Source organism: Alosa alosa, chromosome 16 (assembly GCF_017589495.1).
Source record: "Alosa alosa isolate M-15738 ecotype Scorff River chromosome 16, AALO_Geno_1.1, whole genome shotgun sequence".
Lineage (NCBI taxonomy): Eukaryota > Metazoa > Chordata > Actinopteri > Clupeiformes > Clupeidae > Alosa > Alosa alosa.
The window spans coordinates 22,836,884-22,856,870 of NC_063204.1; the positions used below are offsets into that span (position 1 = coordinate 22,836,884).

Here is a 19,987-nt window from a genome sequence, read left to right on the forward strand (position 1 = left end):
ACCGTTGACTTGCGCTAGCCTAGCACCTGTGAACTCTGCAATTAGAAGGACTGGATGAAACGTGTTGAAAACGGTCTCCACTGATAAATATCACACTTGCTTACTTGGAAATGAGGTCCTATGTCCAAAATCCTGAACCACCCCTTTAAGAAGGTGAACGTGAAACCGAATTACCATTCAGGGCATGAGAAACGGAAGAAGAAACTTCACGAGAATGAACAGCGGGAACTACAGTCGGGTAAACTTGTGTTCGTTCCATGGTTTGATGTCAGCATAGAGTAGCCTATATCTCTCCAGCGCGTGTTGCTGTCCTATTAGGCCTACCGCAGTGAATCCTTTGATCTGTCTGCGGCTTGCTTGCCAGCCTTTCCCATGTCACAGTACATCGCAAAGTTGTGAAATATAATCGCATATTCCGTTTTTTAAATGCGGGCGACTGGCTACATTTATATAACCGCGTCTTTAAATGCGTTAATAATAACGTGCTGCTGGGGATGAAACTAGCGGTTTTTCAGCAGAAACACGAACCGTCGAAACTAATCGGTGATTTCACTCGTCCAATACATTTTTAAAAGAAGTAAATGGTTTTACAATCATTTCAGTCAAGCTTTAGTTGGTTTAGATAGCCTACAACTGAACGCAGCCTATGCCAAATGGAAAGTAGCCTAATGTAGCCTATTGAAACTACAACAGAGCCTTTCTTAGCAGCCCATCGGTGGTTCTCAAAGCTCTCAAAGTTCCACAACCCCCCCCCCCCCGGTCGGACGGCAACCGATACCAGACAACCCCGTCGGACAACCTACCACCTTGACTAACACATTTCCTGCGGGAAACCCTGTATAGCCACATCATCTCTTTGAGGGGAAAATATAGTTCATATAGCAGTGGGAGACTGACCTTACAAAAGATGCTTTAAAAGTCTGACTCACCAAAGATGACAAGAGATGTGGGCGAGAGAAAATGATAAATGCATCAACCTCTATCTTCGTGGTAGAAAGGACATGGCACTTATCTTACTCCCACCAGTGCTCCACTGCTGTAGTGGTGTCGTAAACAGCATTCATCCTTGAGAGCCTTTGATTAGTCACTAGGCCTACTCTTTACCCACACAACCACTGTGCATCCTCTGTTCCATCAGTAAAATCAATAAGCCAAATCATTGAGATAAACCCTTGCACAACATGCTAATGTGCTAACCCAATGCTGTTTTATTGAATGGCCAACGCTGTGTTATGAATAGCCTACTGGTTGAATATAGGTACCACTTCTTTCCTGTTCCAATTGATGGGGCAGTGTTCTTGATGACTGGATCCTAAGACTACGACAGAGTAATTTCAAGACTGGTCTTACCACATTTGAAACCCTCCACCAAGTTAGTCATTCGTAACTCTAAAATTCCCTTTCCATATAATGCTACCATACAACGTGACACCCTAAGCCATTTCCTAACTGCATTATTGACAATTATCTCAAACTTCTCCACCTCTGAAACAGCTATTTCATACACAGACAAAGGCCACCTGATGAGTGGCAAACTCCCAAACTGTAATCACATCAACTTAAGCTTACCAGGCTAGAAAGTTCTATCAAGGGAATGAATAGCCTTGATAATGAATTAAGCCCCAAGATCTGTCTTCGGTCACTCAATGTGGATTTGTTCCACCTGCCTAAACTCTTCTTGGGTATTTCCAAAATAGATGGAATCACCTCACCATCACCTCCACCAGTTTTCCCCTCCCAATAGGTTTCACCTTCATCCCTGCCCATTTCAGAGTGTCATACTGTCATTCAACTTGGCTAACAGCCAAAGGGTACATTGAGCCCTACCCCTCGTCATGTCATCCATATAGGCCTGGATACGCGGTAACTCTATTAGACTCAATTGACTGAGTGAATTGCTAACTCAAAGGGAAAAAAGGACAATAAAATCAGTTGAGTTCTTGTCATTGCTGTTTTTATACATGGACCCTGTACTCAAGAGGCACCACAAAATGGCAGATGTTAGAATCGCAGATGGAATGGAATGCCAGCAAAGCCTTGGTAGGGAACCTGTGGAAAAGCCAAAGATATTAAGTACAAAAGAGCCAGGCACACTAACACACTTCAGATAAGCTTCATGTAGACTAGAGGACAATTTAGTGAATATCAAGAGTCTAATGTAGCACAATGTATTATTTTCCATGTTCAAGCACATTTGTCAATGTAACTGTTATACTGTAGATGCTGCAAACAGGTTCTAGTCAGGTACGTGCCTGTAAGATTATATTTCACTGTGAATATCTTGTCTACACAGGACAGGGAAAGCCTCCAAAGGAGAAAGAATAAGAGCTGTGACCTTAGATAGCGTAAAACAGACAGACAGTTGGAGTAGAGGATCAATAAAACAGTGAGGGAGGGGAAGGGGTGGACTATAGCAGAGAGAAAGAAAAATGGAGTGGATGGATCAGTGTGAAAGAGTTCAAGAAGATGACAAGAAGGGGGGATGCAAGGCTAGGAAAAACAGTAGTTTGAACATGGAACATAGAACATGGAACATAGTGAAGTGGAACATAGGGATGTAACGATATGAAAATTTAACCTCACGGTTATAGTGACCAAAATGATCACGGTTTTTGGTATTATCGCGAAATTTTTAAAAGTGTGTTCAATATGTTCAGAAAGGACTAATAGGCCTACACAAGCTGAAATAGTTTCAAAAAGTGTGACAGCATTTACTATTACAAAATATAGGCAAAACCTTATTAAAGGGCAACATTTAACCAGGGATGCTGGAACTCATTTTCATCTGGGGGTGCTCATAGAGGGGGTGCTGAGGGAGGGTAAAAAAATTGTTACTGAGTAGATGTGATTCTTCTATTCTGGTGCATTTTAAGGTGGCCTATTGCTACTGGAGAAGGGCATATTTTTATTCACATTCATAGGCCTACATCCTGACTGCACAAACAAACCTGGCTGAGCTGAGCATTCTTAATTCATTGCATAACGTTACCGTGGCATTGTGTGTGGTCCCGTTCACTTTTTCTTTGGTCATGTTTAATTGGCTTTGTGCCACAATTAAATCCATCAAGTAGATAACAGAATTAGTAGGGTACCAGTTTTGTTTCATTGTACAAGGCCTACTGTATGTCAAAAGCAGGCTTGGATAAGCTGAGAAGGATTAAACACACGGTTTCCACACCGTGGTAATCATCCGTGATAATCATGATATTTGAAATGAAAACGGTAATTGTTATCGTCAACATTTTTATCGCGGTTTATCATTATACCGGTAATCGTTACATCCCTAGTGGAACATAAGAAAAGGCTTTCTGTTCTGTTAGCTACCTGGTCCTGGGACCTGAGCCCTGTGGAACTGAACTTGGTCCTTCTCACAGTGGTGGGGTTGGGGGCTCCACCGCCTAGCTTGCCCCATATCCCAAACTGCATGGTCTCATTGTGCTGAACAACAGAAATACAAGTTCATGAGGGCATTTTGAAGTTATAATGTATGAATGACCCTTAGTTTGATTTATATACAGTATACGGCTTATATATTTTTTTTTTCCCCAAAGTAGACTGCTGCTAATGTGATCGTCACTTCTGAAATCACACAGTTAACATCTAGGTGTTTCAATAGTTTTTTTATATAACATTCTTTCCTTTTGCTGGGGATTCCCAGCAAATGGATGACTCACCACTTGCTCAGCATCTGCGTTCTTCCTTCTCTCTCTCTCCATCAGCTGGCTTCTCTCCTGCACCTGTCGGCTCAGCTCAGTGTAGTAAACACCCTTCTTTTCCTACATACAGCAGAAAGGAAGGAGTCAACTCAGCTCAGTGGACTCTCAAATACACAACGTCAACTACATTATCAGAGCTCCCCCAACTGGTGAAATGCTAAGAAACAATGCAGGGTTGTGGGGTTGAATCACCCTATCATAAATGACGATGCGAAACTTATTGTACTTGATTCTTACCTTTCTGATTATATCTGAACTCTTCCTGACTGGCTGTGGACCACTGGCAGTGTCTGCTCTCTATAATAAAGAAGAGTACATCATAATAAAGGAAGAGAGACATGATCATATATGTATTCATTCAGCACAATGCAACTTATAACACAGTGAAAATCAATATTTTTATCGGTATGTATCATATATGGAACCCTTGATGTTGTTGGTACCTTCCAATAAAGCTACAGGATGGATACAGGATACAGTGGTGAAGTTTTGGGCTATCTGAGGAAGCCCTATGCTGTAAATGTGGTTATTGCCAATGTCAATTAACTGCTAAAAAGTAAAATATGAATATCTTTCAAACCTGTGTGGTAACTCTTGAATTATAACTACTCTTCTCTGGCTCCATCCATGCTTTGTTGACTTTAACCTGCAGTGAATGCTGGTTGTCTAGGATAAGAAGAAATATTGTCTAATGTTCATTGTGATTGTGTTCGCCTGCAAGTCAGTTTCCTCCATTAAATAGCATTGTGTGCAACAGGAAAAAAAAAACAGACCTTCCTTTCTCCTGACCACTCTTGACTGCATTAGAGTATGTTCAGTTCTCTGTAAATCAAAATGAGAAACAATGAATGCCATTAATAACTGATGGAGGTTAGGGTTAATTTTTACCCAAATGCATTTGCATTTTCCTCACCTTGGAGTATGTGACAGAGGGAGCTCCTGAACTACTTTGGATCATAGGGGGCATTCTCACGAATTCCAGTGGAATACATTGAGCTATAATGAAACATCCATGGTGACAATAAAAAATCAGCCTTAAGCAGTTTCTTTTAGGATGTCACTTTGAACATGAGATCCTGTAGGGGATTCTGAGGCTTACACAGGCTTTCATTGTGTGTATCATATCAAAAGACTCACCTGACCGTTGCCCTCTCATGTCTTTCACTGAGTAATCAAAAACACGTTTCGTTTTGCGGTATAGTAGGTCCTCCAGGCTTTCCGTAGGTGAGCTTATTGCAGAGGAACCTGACATCTTTCCAGCTCCCCTTACTAAGCAAAGGCAAGTTGGAAAAGGCTATAATACATGATCCAACAACAGACTTCTCCATATAACAAAAAATATCTAAGATCTATTTAAGAAAGCACACAGAATTTTAATTTTTAGATATTAATGATCTGAGGAAGGATTTTGGAATACATGAGAAAATTATAAGCTCACTCTTATTGCGAAGAAACGCTGCCTCATAACCATCAGCCTTGTTTTTGGAGAGAGACTGAAAAGAAAAAAGAGCAAGTTGTTTTTCCACCCACAGTTACTTCTTCCTCTGCTGTAATGTGGTGCCCTGGGCTGTTCTATGCCATACCACATATGGTTTGAGAAATGAGAAATGTGTTCCCTAACATTTTAACAAAGCCTGAAAAACTACTCATAAGCTCATCAAAGTATGTCCAAGCACCTCTGTGTTAGAGGTAGTGTGAGTTATAGTTTGTGTAGCTACTCATAAATTCATCTAGCTACTCATAATGTAACTACTCATAAACTCATCTAAACCCATAGTATAGCTAAGCATCTATGTGTCAGAGGCATTGTGTATCAATCGGTGTATCAGTCAGTCAGTCGCCCACTTTCTGCGCCCAAATGCATTCCCGCACAGTGCCTGGTCAGCTTTTACCCCAGTAAAGGGATAGTATGACCTCACTCATCCTCAGGGACATGCATGTCGTTTTCACTGTACAACATCCTAGGGAAAAATCAATGGAAACTTAAGAGAATGAATGAATCACATGGTCCCTGGACGCAAGCAGGTGTACCATGCACAGCGAGTGCTGAATGCATCATGTTCTATGCTTGTTATTTCAGCATCTGGACTGTGTTCCGGTGACTCACCCCTCTGCTGGCTTTATCTCCCAACGTCGTAATCTGCAGCGTCGACACCCTTGATCCTGCACAACGGGGAGATGGTTGTCATGAGTTACATTGCAGACACACACAGACAGATTATAAAAGGTTACTAAGTGGTGGTGACTGATGTCACGTTCAACATCACATCAATCACTTTATGAAGGTAAATGGAGTTTGTACAATAGGCCTACAAATGATGAGAGAGAGAGAATGGAGTTGAAGGTTCATTTAAAATAGAAAACCGACATAAAGCCTCTACCTCCAGCATGTCTTGGTTGCTTGGTTTCCTTGTGTGGCTCACACATCTAGGAATCACACCAAATCAGTTAATTTTAAGAATGGGGTAGAAAACATAAAAAAAAAAAAATGTCATCAAAGAATGTTCCTCCTAGAAAAGATACCTTTGTTTCCATGGTGGTGTCCGGCTCAATACACTCAGGAAATGTAATCTCTACAACAGGGCGAATGACAGGATTTGAGCATAATAACTGTATCATTTCAGCATTATTCATCATTTATTTCATTATTTATGAAATATATTTTTCATTATTTCTAAATAAAGTACCGGTATTTGCCTTTCCTCAGGGTAAATAAAGTATATATCTATCTATCTATCTATCTACCTACTGTATTTCTTTTTCACTCGTGATGTAATAAAAAGGTTATATTCTAGATCATTTACCTTCTGTGAGTTGGTGTACTGAATCCTCCAAGCCATATTTACTGTCTAGAGATATACTGTAACAATGTTGATATTACTATATTATAATCAGGGTGGTAGACATAAGTGTTTGGTTGGTGAAAGGAAAGTTAACAAAAATAAAATGTTCAACACAAAGAATACCCAGTGATCATATTGAACCCACTTGTTCAGGACACATTCAGTGTGTTTGGTGCATCCAGGACTGCGGCCAGTGGTGAGCACGTCACTGCTCCATTCTCTGCTCTCATCTGGGGGACCATATAATTCCTGCACCACCTTTGTGACCTCCACACTCCGCCTGCCCTGAATGGTAATAAATTGCATTATCATTCATTTCAAACTCTTCTAATTTTTATATCACTTTCAGGAATGTTGTCATGCTGCACTAACAATCAATTCATCCACCATTTGTCCAGGCAATGTGAAACCTGACCGTTTTGATTTGATTAGGCTCTTCCCACCCACACCCTATCCAACACACACACACACCACATATTTTTCAGGTAGGCACTGCAGTTCAGATGGAGTCAATGATCCATTTCCTAGGGACTCCATTGTGGCTCCACAAGCGTTTAGAGTTCTGAGAAAAGAAACCACATAAAGTTAAATTAACTGTGTAACGATATTTCACCCAGCCGTCAATCTCAGTTTTTTTCCATCAAGGGAGAGAGTCATGTTTAATTACCTCACCTCAGGAGGCGTAATCTGAAGCCGAATCACCAGTCGGGCAGAGACAGCAAGAAGTGGAAATCCATTCCAAATCATTATGATGTCATCGTCGCCGGACGTCATATGGCGACTGGGGGCATATTAGCGGACAAATTATGTGATTATAAATAAGACAAAGTCGGCACGATCATCTCATAACACATTTGGAAGTCCTCGATAGTCTTTCCTATTTTGGAAAACAGTAATGTCTAATGAACTATTCCAAATCAACCCATTAGAGGGCGTTGCAACACAAACAACATCGTCTCTCATAGGAACGGAATACATTTTGTTCATGAAGCTGCGGTTGTTGTTGACTATCCCAAGCAATGTTTATAAATTACACTATTACTTCAGATTCAAGTTATATCCCCTATAATGCTTGGTATGTTTACAATTCACAACACAATTAATCTCATAGTCCCTACGAGGCAGTAAGTAGGCTATAATATTACAATGAGAACCATATATCTACGAGGACCTCTATTACACATACTATCTATAATGGCAGCGGTAGACTACTGACAGGCGCAAGATTTCTTACGGAAGCAGCTTTCTGCCAAGGTCACCTATAATTGAGAGATGTCTTAAGATAAACAGTTAGTCATTGGAAGACTGAGCCAGAAAACGTATTTGTGGAAAAGGGCATGTTCAGCAAAGAGTAGGCCTAGTCTAAGCTCAGCTACCCCAGGAAGATCCGAAGTAGATCAGGACCTGCAGATTAACACACATGTAATGTTTTTCTACACTGAATCGAGAAGACATTGTCATGCTTTAGGCTAGGCTATATTTAGAGAATTCGTTGATCTAACATCAGGAAGTGATTGAAATGTGTTCTGTTTTTTGTGTTCTGTTTTCTGTTTTTTGAAAGTAGCCTGATGACTCCCCCAAAAGTATAGGCCACGTTGGACAAATCGAAACTTAACGGTTTGTATAAAACATTTGGAAAGAATTAAACATTTTATGAATTAGTGTATTTTTGCAAGGCTACACGTCAGTCATAATACTGAATAATTAGCCTACACAAATAAAACGTGTTATATATGTTTGAAATACCACGCACTCCGTCTACTACCACTGACCTACTGCATATAGGCCTAGCAACCTGCTGCTCCGTCCACTGCCGTTGCTGACCTACCGCATAGCAGAGCAACCTGTAGCGGAGGTGGTGGTGGTGGTGGTGGGAGGGGGTCGCGGGGGTTCGGGTAGGTGGAGGCGGGTGAGTCACGAACCTCCCCCTACGCTGCAGCAAGGGCGCTAATGATGCTGCCGGCGGGCAGAAGAACAGAGTGGGTGTCCAACTCCGGATTAAGATTCATTACACAATGAAAGAAATAAGGGATTTCCCACCTCACGGTAACGTTGCAGTAGGCATTGCTGGCAACCTTTGTAAGTCAACCACGCACTGAGGCAAGCCTTGTCTGTGGGCGCACTGTCATTATGATTACAAGGTGGGTTGCAATGACCAAGCAAGTAAAGAGTATTACCTTCTAAGATACAATACAGCAATACAATTGGCCTGAAAACCTTCTGTTGCCTTTGGATGCAGTGGTGAAGTTATAATAACAATTATTATAATATAATATAATATAATATAATATAATATAATATAATATAAGCTTTATTTGTATAGCACCTTTCATACACAGAATGCAGCTCAAAGTGCATTACATTTGGCACAATTAACACAATACAAATAGCCTACATTTGTTTATGATTGTGTGTGCAGAGCTTTAAACTGACTCATCAGTAATCTCATCATTTCATTAGTTCTCTTACTGCTCACTCCCACACAAAGGGGCACATTTGGAGCACAATTTGTGCAGGAAGGCAAATATGCACAACATTGCACATGATGTAAAGAAACAACAGTTGACAATGATCTTTTCTCTTTTCTTTTCTTGCTTTCTTCGGATTTGCTTGTCTTTCTACTTTTTGGTATTTAGGTTTATATTCTTTAAAGTAAGTCATTGAGTTGAATTATTTCATATTTATCTCATTCATTTTGGCCTGGGCAGTAGCATACATAGTGCATCCTTTTCATTTTAGTTGAACCATTTTAGAGGACCAACCAGGGTATGTAAGCCTATTTTTTTCTCACCAGTCTTTGCTATTCAGCAAAATAAACAGATGCTTGTTTCCATGGAAGCAATGTCTTCATTCCATTTTTGCTGACCGGAATACCACTAGGGAAAACAAAAATAGCTGCTAGAGGGTTAACTTTTTTTGTGCTGGGCCATCAAGAGTAAACAAGGAAGGACAGGTAATCCAAACCAGCATTATATGGTACAGAGTAAAGAATCACACTCACACAGAGAGAGAGAAAGAGAGAGACCATTAAAACAATCAGAAATACTAAAAGATCTCCCATTTGAAGAAGAGAGCTGTTTCAAAAGACACAGTTTCATATTCTTCAGCAGCCAAGCACAGCCAGAACTGACAGACTTTGAGCGAGAACCAGAAACAGAAAAGCCCCCCGGGCAAGGAATAAATGAGTTGTTAAATGATCTTATCAGGCCCATTTATGACAGCCAGGCATACACTTCACAGATCTGTGCATGGCGTGCAATTGAATTACAGTCACTAAACAAAGCTAAGAGCCTAATTGAGGCGGTTCACTTTTCATGAACCATCCACAGAGGCAGAAAAGTTGTTTTTTGGTTGTACAGGACTTGGCAGCAGTCAATGGTGTTACAGGGAAAAGGCATCTGAAGATTTACATAGGCCTAAATAAAAATATTAAACATAAATGGCCTCTTAAATAACCAAAAAGGTATTGACTTGGTATACAATAGCTTCACTCAAGAGAGCGTGGGTAGGGTCATATTTTGTCTTAAAATATATCATTCTAAATTTGAGTCGTCCTGGGAGAGAATGAGCAACTCCGCATCGATCCCCTCTTCATTAGACACACAGCTCACTCCCACTCAAACAGAAATCAATGCTAAAATGATTTGATGCTTTCTTTTAGCTTTTACCTTTTGCATTACTGCTGATCATAGGTTCATTCAAAATGGTTGGGAGGACACTGCAAATATGTCTTCATGTAATCACCCAAACTGGAACAGTGAGCTAACCTGGGTTCATTATTCACATTTATCAAGCAGTGTTGCTTTTAATGTTGGTGTGCAAAAGTGGTAATTGTAAGAGATAATGAGGAAGAAAGCTGTGAGGTTATATACTTAACCCTCATGTTATCCTTGGGGTTAATATGACCCCAAGCAACGTTTAACATCATAAAATATATGGTTCACTTTTTTTTTTTTGCTTCATGTTTCATGACTTTTCCTCAATTGAAGGGTACAACAGAGTTAGCATGAAATTTATACAATAATTTGTTTTCAATGTCCTGTACAAATATTTTGTACATTGATGTTCCTTGGGATCAGTTTGACCCCAGCTGTATGAAACATAGGATACACGAATATTTGACACATTATGGATATTATTATTTGAATAGTATGAGAACATATTGTTATTATCATTATTACATACACAAGTACATATTACATATAAGTAATTTTGGCAGGACTGTATAAGTCAAAAGGGGAAGCAACAGCAAGCCTTTGGGCTGCTGACACTGGATGGGCAATATTGCCAGCCTGGGTTCCAAGGTTCATAAAGGGGTGTGGGGGATTGTTTTGTAGGGCTTTTGATGGTGGTTATTACACTCTTGTTAAGTACCTGTCACAAAAAAACTGGGTAATAATATGAATTATAATCATTTTCTGAGGGTTTATTTAGCTGGGGTCTAATTGACCCCAAGGATAAAGAGTGTCGGGAAGATTTGAGGATAACACAAGGGTTAAGCAGCGGAATATAACTTCCAATTATGGTTAGAAAAAGAATGTTGATTCTACCACATTACTTAGATTGTAGAGGCACATTAATAGTTCCAATCTGTTCAGGTTAATGTAGCATGCAGTATGGCTACACAATACTTGTCTGGATAGTGTGTAATTATGCAGATATTAGCACACTTATTAATGAATATAAATGGAGATTTAAAAAAGTGTGATTTTAATGGCTACTTGAATGACTGAACCCTTATTTGTAGAAAACAACCTCTTGCAAAGTGCAACAACAAGAGCAGCAAGCACAACTACAAACACAGCAAACAGGAAACAAATCATAATAATAAAAATACAAATCTCAACACGTCTATGCTTGTGGCAGTCTGGTGAACTCTGCCATGCAGCTTTCACCAAGACGTCACTGTTGCAGTTTTTGTGCATCCTCCCCAGATTCAACGCATGACAGATACTCCATTTCTGATGGAGCTATCGAACAGAACCTGATATCATCTTCTCCCCTTTCACGAGCCCTCCCATTAATCCTTGTAAAAAAAACCCATCCCACTGCACCCCACCCACCTCAGACTGTATCTGTAAAAGCCTTGTAGGATTCGAGCCAAAACACGCATATGAATACCCTAAAGTGGTTGCGACGTGCCATGCTTTTAAAGGCCAGCCTTCCTCTTGCTTAAGCTTGATTAGTGCAAGTAAACAAGCAAACCTGAAAGGTTGAGGTTATGCTGCTGGTGGAGGGGGGTGGGGGGTTCGTCCAGACACTGGACGCTGTCCATTTACAGTGGTGCCAGGGCTTTACTCGCCAGACAGTACATTAAAAGCAAAAAATGATGACAGCATTACTTCCAAGAGGTTTTTGTTCTCATTATATTCTGGATTATTTCCAGACTGTTCAGTGCATTGAAGGTCAGTCCATGAAAAAGCATACACATATAGTTTATGTACAAGGATACAAGGAAGTTTATTGTCACATGCATATAGTTACTGGAAGTAAGAAATGCAGTGAAATTATGTCTGGTGTCAGCCTATGTATTTAGCAGTAATATGTCCACATCATCATCTGTTGATGCATGTTATATGTTATAATGATTGCAGTTTTTGCCCATTGCTTACACACTAAAAATTAATGCTTAGACCAAAGCCTCAAAACCTGAACTTCTTTTAGCATACATTAAACACTGTGTAACCATAGCTTACAGTAAACACATGTTCTGCTTTGCACAATTCTGCAGCATACTTATTGTGAAACAATACACACAATTTCTTACATTAGACACTTTGTTCAAAAGTGAAATCTCCTGTTATCATTGGGAAAACACTTCTATTCAAAATGCAAGCACATCTGGTAATTGGTAAAACCCACACACATACCTGAAAACACTTAAAGAGCAAAGTGAACACCAATCAGTCTGAAGCACTACAAATAGACTTCAGGTAAGTTATTGTGTACCTGTTCAAGTGTGTACTTTTACACTGAGTACCTGTGTACAGTTCTGCCTTTGCCCCTTTACTCCCCATTTCTAAAATCTAATTATATCTTCAATGGGCAAATGACCACCAACCACATACTGTACCTGCATGCCTCTTTTGCAAGCAATGGAAGGGGCATGCAGAGACATTGAGGTGGGGTCAGTTCAAGGGTGGATATGGCGCACAAAGTGATATTTTCCCCGTTGAGGACCTGCGATGTCGACCAGGACTTGTGGCCGGATACACAACCCCACCCCCACCACACACACACACATACAAAAAAGAAAGAAAATCACAGTCTTTCTCCAGCAATTGTTTTTTTTTTGCCTTTTTCATTTTGTTTTGTTGCTACATTTTTTATTTGTTTAGAGTACATTCACTTACTACCTTGGAAATTCAGAGTTCTTGCGAGAGCACAGTGGAATTGTCTCTGTGAGACACTCTGGCAATGAGCAATGATGCACGTTACTTTTACCCTAACATTCCGGGGAACCAGCTAAATTGATCAAGACAGCGCTACAACGTTGGAGGACAGTACACATTGGTCGTAGTGTTTTCCGATTGCGTCGAAGTCCGAAATCATTCAGAGTAAACATGGTCTAGTGTTACCCAATTGCGTGCAGTGAGATTTTTAAATGCATGCTTGTTGCCGCCCCTCGAGTTGGGCCAATACATTGTTCGTGGCCATGACCTTGATCTTTCTAGATTACCAGAGTCTGGATTTTCCAGGCTATTCACTTACAGTATTGTATTAATAAGTGTGATTCCATTTTTCTTTATTTTTGTAAATTATTTGTAAAAAAACTTTTGTTGCAAACAATGCCTGAGTCTGAAAATGACTGAATAGAAACTGTAGTGTTTTATATAAAGCGCATCAGTGTGTTGCTGTTGATTTGAAAGAGTAATTCAAATGGTGCATGTGTGTATGGTTTTGTTGCAATAGTTACATTTTTAGAAAGGATTGTTGAGTTTTGATTGCAGTGTTTTATTTTGGCAGAGATGTGAGTTGTTTATCTCCAAGTGCTATGTCATTTGGCTGTGTGTAGAGATTTGACATAATGAGCCAAATTCTGCAAAAACATGTGTAAGCAATAGGCAAAAACTGTAATAAGAGCTACCTACCTCTCTCCAACATATCTTGCTAGACTATTCTTTGTTAAAGACTGCCTAAGTAGTTTGATAGAGAAGATAACACTGTATATTCTGACTTAACAAACCAAAGGGGAGATGGTTGGAAATCACGATTTGCTACAGTGCTTTGTGGCATCACTGCTTCGTCAACTTGGGCGAGATTTTCACAAAGTTATGACAGATAAAAGGAACAATCTTTTTATCTTCTCCAAGTGATAGGATCAAATTGTTGAAGAGTTTTGACAAATGTGTTTCAAAGAGGTTATTAAAAGTCAATATCCAAGAAGACACCATCATACACCACCATTGAAATGACAAAATTATGTCAGACGTTTGAGTTTCATATAAATATTTATTGCAGAGGAGGTATTTTTATTTACATGCTATCACAATATAACACAATATAAATCTAACAAATATCTCCATAGGTATGCTATAAGCTTGTCATAGAGCATTTATTATAACAAGCACAGATTACAGTGTGTTAAGGTACAGTTTCACTCACTATACAACTCATAACAGTCCATAAAATATCAAAGATTTTTTTTTTCTTAGTTCCATCAAGGGCAGTGAAACATCGGTCCTACTAATTTCTCGATATCATGCAAAAGCCACAAGAGCAATAAGGTAAGACATTACAGCATTACGTAATAGTATTCCCTCTCCACTGATGACTGGTCTACAGGAGATACCAGGCTCAAAGAAACAAGCTGAGCAAACAGATCTTCACAGAAAAAATAATCCAAATGAGTTGCACTCAGGCAAAGTTTCTCGCCAGGAGAGAGAGCAAAGGGGCTGGCTAACTGTGGCGATACGGTGAGCTTGCAAGACACACACACACACATAAAATAAAAATGAAAACTAACCTCAACACAACAAATGGTCATGCTTGTTACCATGGTGAGGTTTCATGAGTGTTTAGTGTTTTACTCCACAGCTAGCATGTCACCATCTAATACCCCACCTTAGGATCCCAATCTGCCCCTGATCATGCTACACTCTTCATATACATTAACCACATATGTCACACACACTCTCTCTCTCTCTCTCTACTGGACATTTATTACCAAGACAGTATGGAAGCAGTGTGCATACCTCGCAGTTCAGGGACATGCATCATGAGAGGGGATGACAGATAATGGTGTCTGCTTCATAAATATTGTGGTGATACATCAGACCATCATAATCAATCTGGGCAGGATGATAGGCCTTTTCAGGCACCATTCCTGGGGCCAATAAAGAAGTGCTTTGACACACCTTGGTACTGAGAGGCCGACACCATGTGTTCAACATATTTCAAAGGTTACACAGAGGGAGGCAACAGTAGCCTATTATTTTATTTCCATTTCTTTTATTCTTCAGCATGTCAAGCTAATGCCTAATAAACCTCTTTGGCACGCAAATAAAAAATAACCTATAAAGTTGTAAAGTATCCTTCAAACTGACATTCATAAATTGAAAGGGCACTTTTGACCCATGAATATGCTTGACAAAGATGGTTGAAATCATGACTTTAAAAAGAGAAAGACTATCCTACACCAGCCAGTAGCCAAATGAAGACATTCATTTGTGACACCATGAATAACAGTGGAACAAGCAATGCCATAACACACATCCAGGCCTTAGGGTCATGCCAACTGAAGTAAGCAACCACTGAAATTATGAGATCCATTGCTCATGACAAACTGCATGGGGCCAAACAGTATCTTAAAAACAGTACGGTATTCTAAAACATTGGAACACGTCTGACAGATCACTGTGGAACCAAATGGGTGTTTGTACTAAAGGACATGTATTGGCTAAAAGAGATAAATGCTTCTCCAACAAAAATACCAAGCAAACTATACACACAACAGTAGTTGTTACACTTGTAGCTATTCTTTGTATGAAGTATACATTCCGACATCAAAAGTGAAATTCCTGGTTTGTACTGCCAGAACTAAGACAACACTCTGGTACTTTGGTGGAGCCTGTCTAATTTTCACAATTTGGAAAATATATGAGACCGTTATTCTTATTTTTAACATAAAAAATGACAGTTGCAATCCTTATGGAACACATATTACAATTCAATATTCTAGACACTGTAGGAACATTTTCACTATACAGTATGTCCTTTGAGATCAGGATGGAATGCAATCACAAATGTCTGTCATCTGAGCTACTACAAGAAGTAGTCGTGCACGGACAGAGGGGTCTGTTAGGGATATTTAGGAGGTAATCTTGCTCTGGACAATTCAACGACACACACGACTGTGTCCTTTTTTTGTTTTTCGAAAGATAAGCTACCTTAGGTCACACACAAAATGACGGGGGTAAAAAACTCATTAGGCACAGACAGGAATACATCTCAGCAAACTTGGAAGCATTGGACATGTCTGAGATTTGAAGTCAAATCCCTTTTTGTGGCAGACGATCAACATGTGATCTCTACTGTCATTTTAACTAGAGTAAATGAAATTGAAAAAAAGAGAAAACCTTCCCTCCAAAATGGGCTTACTGGGGGGAATCATAAAGTGCTACAAGCTAGCTATTTACCTAACCTCACAGGGCAAACAAATTAAAAACAATATCACAAATGTCATATTGTGATCTTGAATGTTTCTCTGTTAACTTCATAAAGATGTTTCCTGTGTTCTTTGGCATTTTCTTCACTCTTACTTTTCTTACTCTCAAACCTCAATCTGGCAAAATTAGACAAAATAGGACATTTTGAATGGGTGCTGTCAATAACAACACCAGCCGTCTCAGTGTTCTGATCCATTTCAACTTCAACCTCAGCACACTCTCTTATAGTGTGCCACCTTTTTCAAAAATAGGGTTACTCTGTTTAAGCTTTGGGGGCTCTCAAATTAAATGAAAAGGCAAAATATATGTAGTGAGTAATATGCATGTTTTTTAAATTGCACATGAAAAGTTGCATAATTGTAACTGACAACAGTTAACCTTTAAGGACTCTGCAAATACTAGGTAAGAATCTGGAATGCTTGATGATTTTGTTGCTTTTTTGAATTTTTCCTTTTTTATCCAAAACAAACTACAGACAAAATAAATCTTGGAAGTAAAGGCAACTTGTGCAACATATTTTTTTTTCTTCCATCAAGTCACCATAAGGTATAATAAAAGTTTATATTTCAGGGTTTTATATGGTGAAAAAGAAAATCACATAACAGGAACTATGGTATCTTTAAACTACTCAGTCAAATGTCATGCTTTTTTCCCTGATGTCGGATCCTCAAAGTCCCAAGGGCACACATCAGCCCTTTTGACATCACCTCTAGGACTCAGACTTTTCTGTTTTGTCACCGAGGGAACAGGACTTTTGTTGCTTCCTCTGCTGTCCGATGGTTCTTGAAAATCCCACGGGCAAACATCTGCTTGTTTTTTGGCAGACCCGGCGTTGGCACTTCTCCATTTCTCCATCACCACATCCTCAGAGCTCTCTACATCCCAAGGACACACCTCAGCCATTTTAGTTTGGCCTGCCTGCTTTTCTGTGGGTTTGCCCGAGGGCAGCTTATCCTTGGCCTTCATTTTACTCTTGTCGTCATCCGTCTCCTTGGCCTTCTCTCTCTCCCTTTCAGCCTCTTTCTCCAGAGTTCTCATCGAAGAAGTCCCCTTTGTTTTCGATGAGGACTCTTTTGTTTTAGAAACCTGAGTGAGGCTGGGTGTTTTTTCGGTGTTGGGAGACTTAGCCGGGAGAGTATCGTAATCCCAGGGGCAAACATCCACCTTGGTGGCTGTTGGCTGAACCACAGCAGCACTTTTCCCTTTGGCGCCCTTCCCTTTGGCTTCCACAGAAGTGCTACTTTTTACTTCCACCGGTGCATTGCCTTTGCCTTTCAAATCAGCGGGAGTGGTACCTTTCCTTTTGCCTGAGGGACTGGCACTGCCCCGATCTTTGCCTTTGTCAGCCAACAGGGCAGCGTCTACAGACTTGGCGGGAGCGTCCTCGTAGTCCCATGGACAGACGTCTGCCTTCTGGGCTTTGGCAGTCTCGGCCGAGCCCACTGGCCCAGAGGGTTGGCCAGAGGGAACAGGCCTTGACCCCTCAATCTGACTCTGGTTCTCGCTGGACTCCTCCCAGGGACAAATGTCTGCCCGCTCCGCCGACTTTTGGTTGGGCCTGCGGCTGCTGGCGGGTGACGGCTCTGAGGCCTTCCTCTTTTGCTGCTGCTGGGCCTTGGGGCCAGCGGTGCCTTTGCCATGGATGGTGGTGGTCTCGTCAGGGGCGATGGAGACGTGTTTCTGGACCTTGTTCTCTGAGGGGGTGGGGAGATCTTCAAGCTCCCAGGGACACACCTCAGACAGGTCATACAGCTCCTTAACCTTGGCCGGGTCCATGCTGATGGAGGACTGACTGCCAGTGGCCGGGTGCTTCATGATGCCCGTTTTGGTCGCTGGCTGCTTGTATTCCACCGACTGACTGACCATCATCTTTTCTTCGGACTCCTCAGGAGTCTTGGCCTCCTTCGGTTTCTGGTGGGCCTTCTTGGTAGCCTCTTCCATGCTTTGGGTCTTTGCGGTCAAGCCCAGGGTCTTCTCCTTTGCACTGGCGATGACGCTCAGAGACTTCTGCAGCATAGAGGTCCTGGGATGGAGGGGCTTCTTGTCAGCAGTGAGGTTATGTGCACTTGCTGACTTGCAGACCAGGGGCATGGATTCGGTCGACTCGCTGGTCGAGTCAATCTTCTCAGAGGACTTCTTCTTGACCAGTTTCTTGCCCATGAGGGTGTCGAGCAGCGAGCTCTCCGTGGTGGATGGCTCCATCTTGTCTGTGGCCGAGCTGCTGGAGTCCTCGCTCTGGTCCCTGACGTGGTCGTAGCTGCTGTGCGACTTCTTCAGCGAGAAGACCTTGCTGCGCAGCGACTCCTCTTTGACCGGCTTGGTGGCGGCGTGGGACGAAGGGTCGAAGGGGTTCTTGCGGAGGGCACAGATGCTGTTGCGGTTGCTGTGGTCACCGCTGCTGTGTTCCTTGTCCTCGCGGCTGCACTGCCGCACCTGCTCCGGAATCTCGGTGATGCGTCTCATCAGGGAGCGTCCGAGGCCCTTCTTACTGCTGCGCTTCTTCTGCAGGTGGGGGTTGTTAGCCAGCATCTTCTTCCTCTTGTACACCTCAAGCTGAGAATACAGCTTCTTCAGCTCCTCCTAAGGTGTTTAACACACAAACAAATAAGGGAAAGAAAATTGAGGAATAGCATTCCAAAGAGAGAACTACAAGTAACTCTCACTTAAATTTGTTTTATTTATGTTAAAAGACAGGATACAAAAGGAGACAATCTACTACATCATGCAGTTTCAGTTAGAACAAACAAATACAGACAAAATCTCGCAGACAGACAAAGACATGACATCTGAAACAAATTAGAGACAGGACAGTCTGGGACAGTCATTTGTGAGTTGTGTTAGGGCTGAAACAGCCTCTGAATGTTAGTCATTTTTTTGTTCTCTACTCTTAATGTTTTACTGCAAAATAATGTCAACGCCACAAGACAAGGGGGTCGAGACAAGTCTTTTTTGGGCACAAGAAATACAAAGTTAAGAGACTTTTTCAGCTCTAACAGACAAACAGAAACCTCTGCTCACGTTGGTACGTTTTTCCCAAAGACTGTCGCAAGACCTTACGCCACAGCCATTAATAGAGCTGAGCGGGCCCATTTCGTCTGGTGTCTGCAATACAAAACTGCCATTGCTCAGTATTTTTGGTACTGGGTACGGTTTTCATTTTACAGTATTTGCTAGAATACAGTGTTAAAGACAAACAACAATGCTGTTTTTCTCAGTTTAGAATTTTCGTAGATACTGCACTTTGGCTTTGTAGGGCAGAATTGATGAGAATAAACTGTATAGAGTGACTATGTTATACACTTATAAGTTCAGGTTATTTCAAGAGAAGGATGGGTGAGACAGAGCAGGTGGAGAAGGAGATCACTGACTGACCCGTATATCCTCGGGGTCAAGGCTGTGCTCGCTCCATGCAGATGTGATGCTGCTGTTGAGGTATGATCCTGAGCGACCCATGTCTAACTCATCCTCATAGGCCTCAGTGGCAATGTCGTCTGTCAGGTGTGTCCCCTCAAACAGGAACTGGAAATGTCAGGGCAGATGCAACAACGGTTGGTCAAAACCGAACACGTCCGGCGGTGTCACAGTCTGACAGGTATGACAGAGCGAATGACAAGAGGCAAGATTGATTTACCTTCGGGATGAGCAGGAGTCCCAAGGTGACCGTCACGGTCAGGTGTGTGTGCACGAAGAACAACATAAGCATCCAATCCGGATGCAGCTCGTGAGTAAGAGTGAACCTGCACAAGGAAACAACACATAG

At 41.3% G+C, this 19,987-nt stretch overlaps 2 protein-coding genes across 3 annotated transcripts in view; both read right to left on the reverse strand.

Annotated features, from left to right (window-relative positions):
* Positions 1–1,937: 1,937 nt before the first annotated feature.
* On the reverse strand, positions 1,938–7,333 carry LOC125309152. Its single transcript, XM_048265881.1, has 16 exons — positions 7,227–7,333; positions 7,031–7,121; positions 6,705–6,844; positions 6,521–6,576; positions 6,240–6,289; positions 6,098–6,143; positions 5,824–5,879; positions 5,155–5,209; positions 4,854–4,985; positions 4,630–4,712; positions 4,490–4,538; positions 4,297–4,382; positions 3,954–4,013; positions 3,675–3,776; positions 3,325–3,438; positions 1,938–2,049 (listed from the first exon to the last, which is right to left on the reverse strand). The coding sequence occupies exons 1-16, from the start codon at positions 7,331–7,333 to the stop codon at positions 2,002–2,004; spliced, it is 1,275 nt and encodes a 424-aa protein (XP_048121838.1). The 3' UTR covers positions 1,938–2,001.
* A 6,658-nt stretch (positions 7,334–13,991) lies between these two features.
* The window catches only part of gpr158a (G protein-coupled receptor 158a), a 77,330-nt gene continuing 71,334 nt past the window's right edge, over positions 13,992–19,987 (reverse strand). Inside the window, exons 9-12 of one of the 2 annotated variants that reach the window (XM_048266696.1) lie at positions 19,859–19,964; positions 19,600–19,746; positions 19,246–19,329; positions 13,992–18,807 (exon numbers count right to left, since the gene is read on the reverse strand). In XM_048266696.1, coding sequence (XP_048122653.1) covers positions 16,867–18,807; positions 19,246–19,329; positions 19,600–19,746; positions 19,859–19,964 — 2,278 coding nt within the window. In that variant the 3' untranslated portion in view covers positions 13,992–16,866. The remainder of the gene's footprint in view (positions 18,808–19,245; positions 19,330–19,599; positions 19,747–19,858; positions 19,965–19,987) is intronic. The other variant, XM_048266697.1, reaches the window with a different exon arrangement.

Excerpts from the sequence above, each read along its gene's own strand:
- LOC125309152 (XM_048265881.1), bottom strand. The coding sequence starts at position 7,333 with ATGACGTCCGGCGACGATGACATCATAATGATTTGGAATGGATTTCCA. Across the intron at positions 6,290-6,520 it reads AGTACACCAACTCACAGAAG|AGATTACATTTCCTGAGTGT; the intron begins GTAAATGATCTA and ends GCCCTGTTGTAG. Across the intron at positions 6,144-6,239 it reads ACACCACCATGGAAACAAAG|ATGTGTGAGCCACACAAGGA; the intron begins GTATCTTTTCTA and ends TGTGATTCCTAG.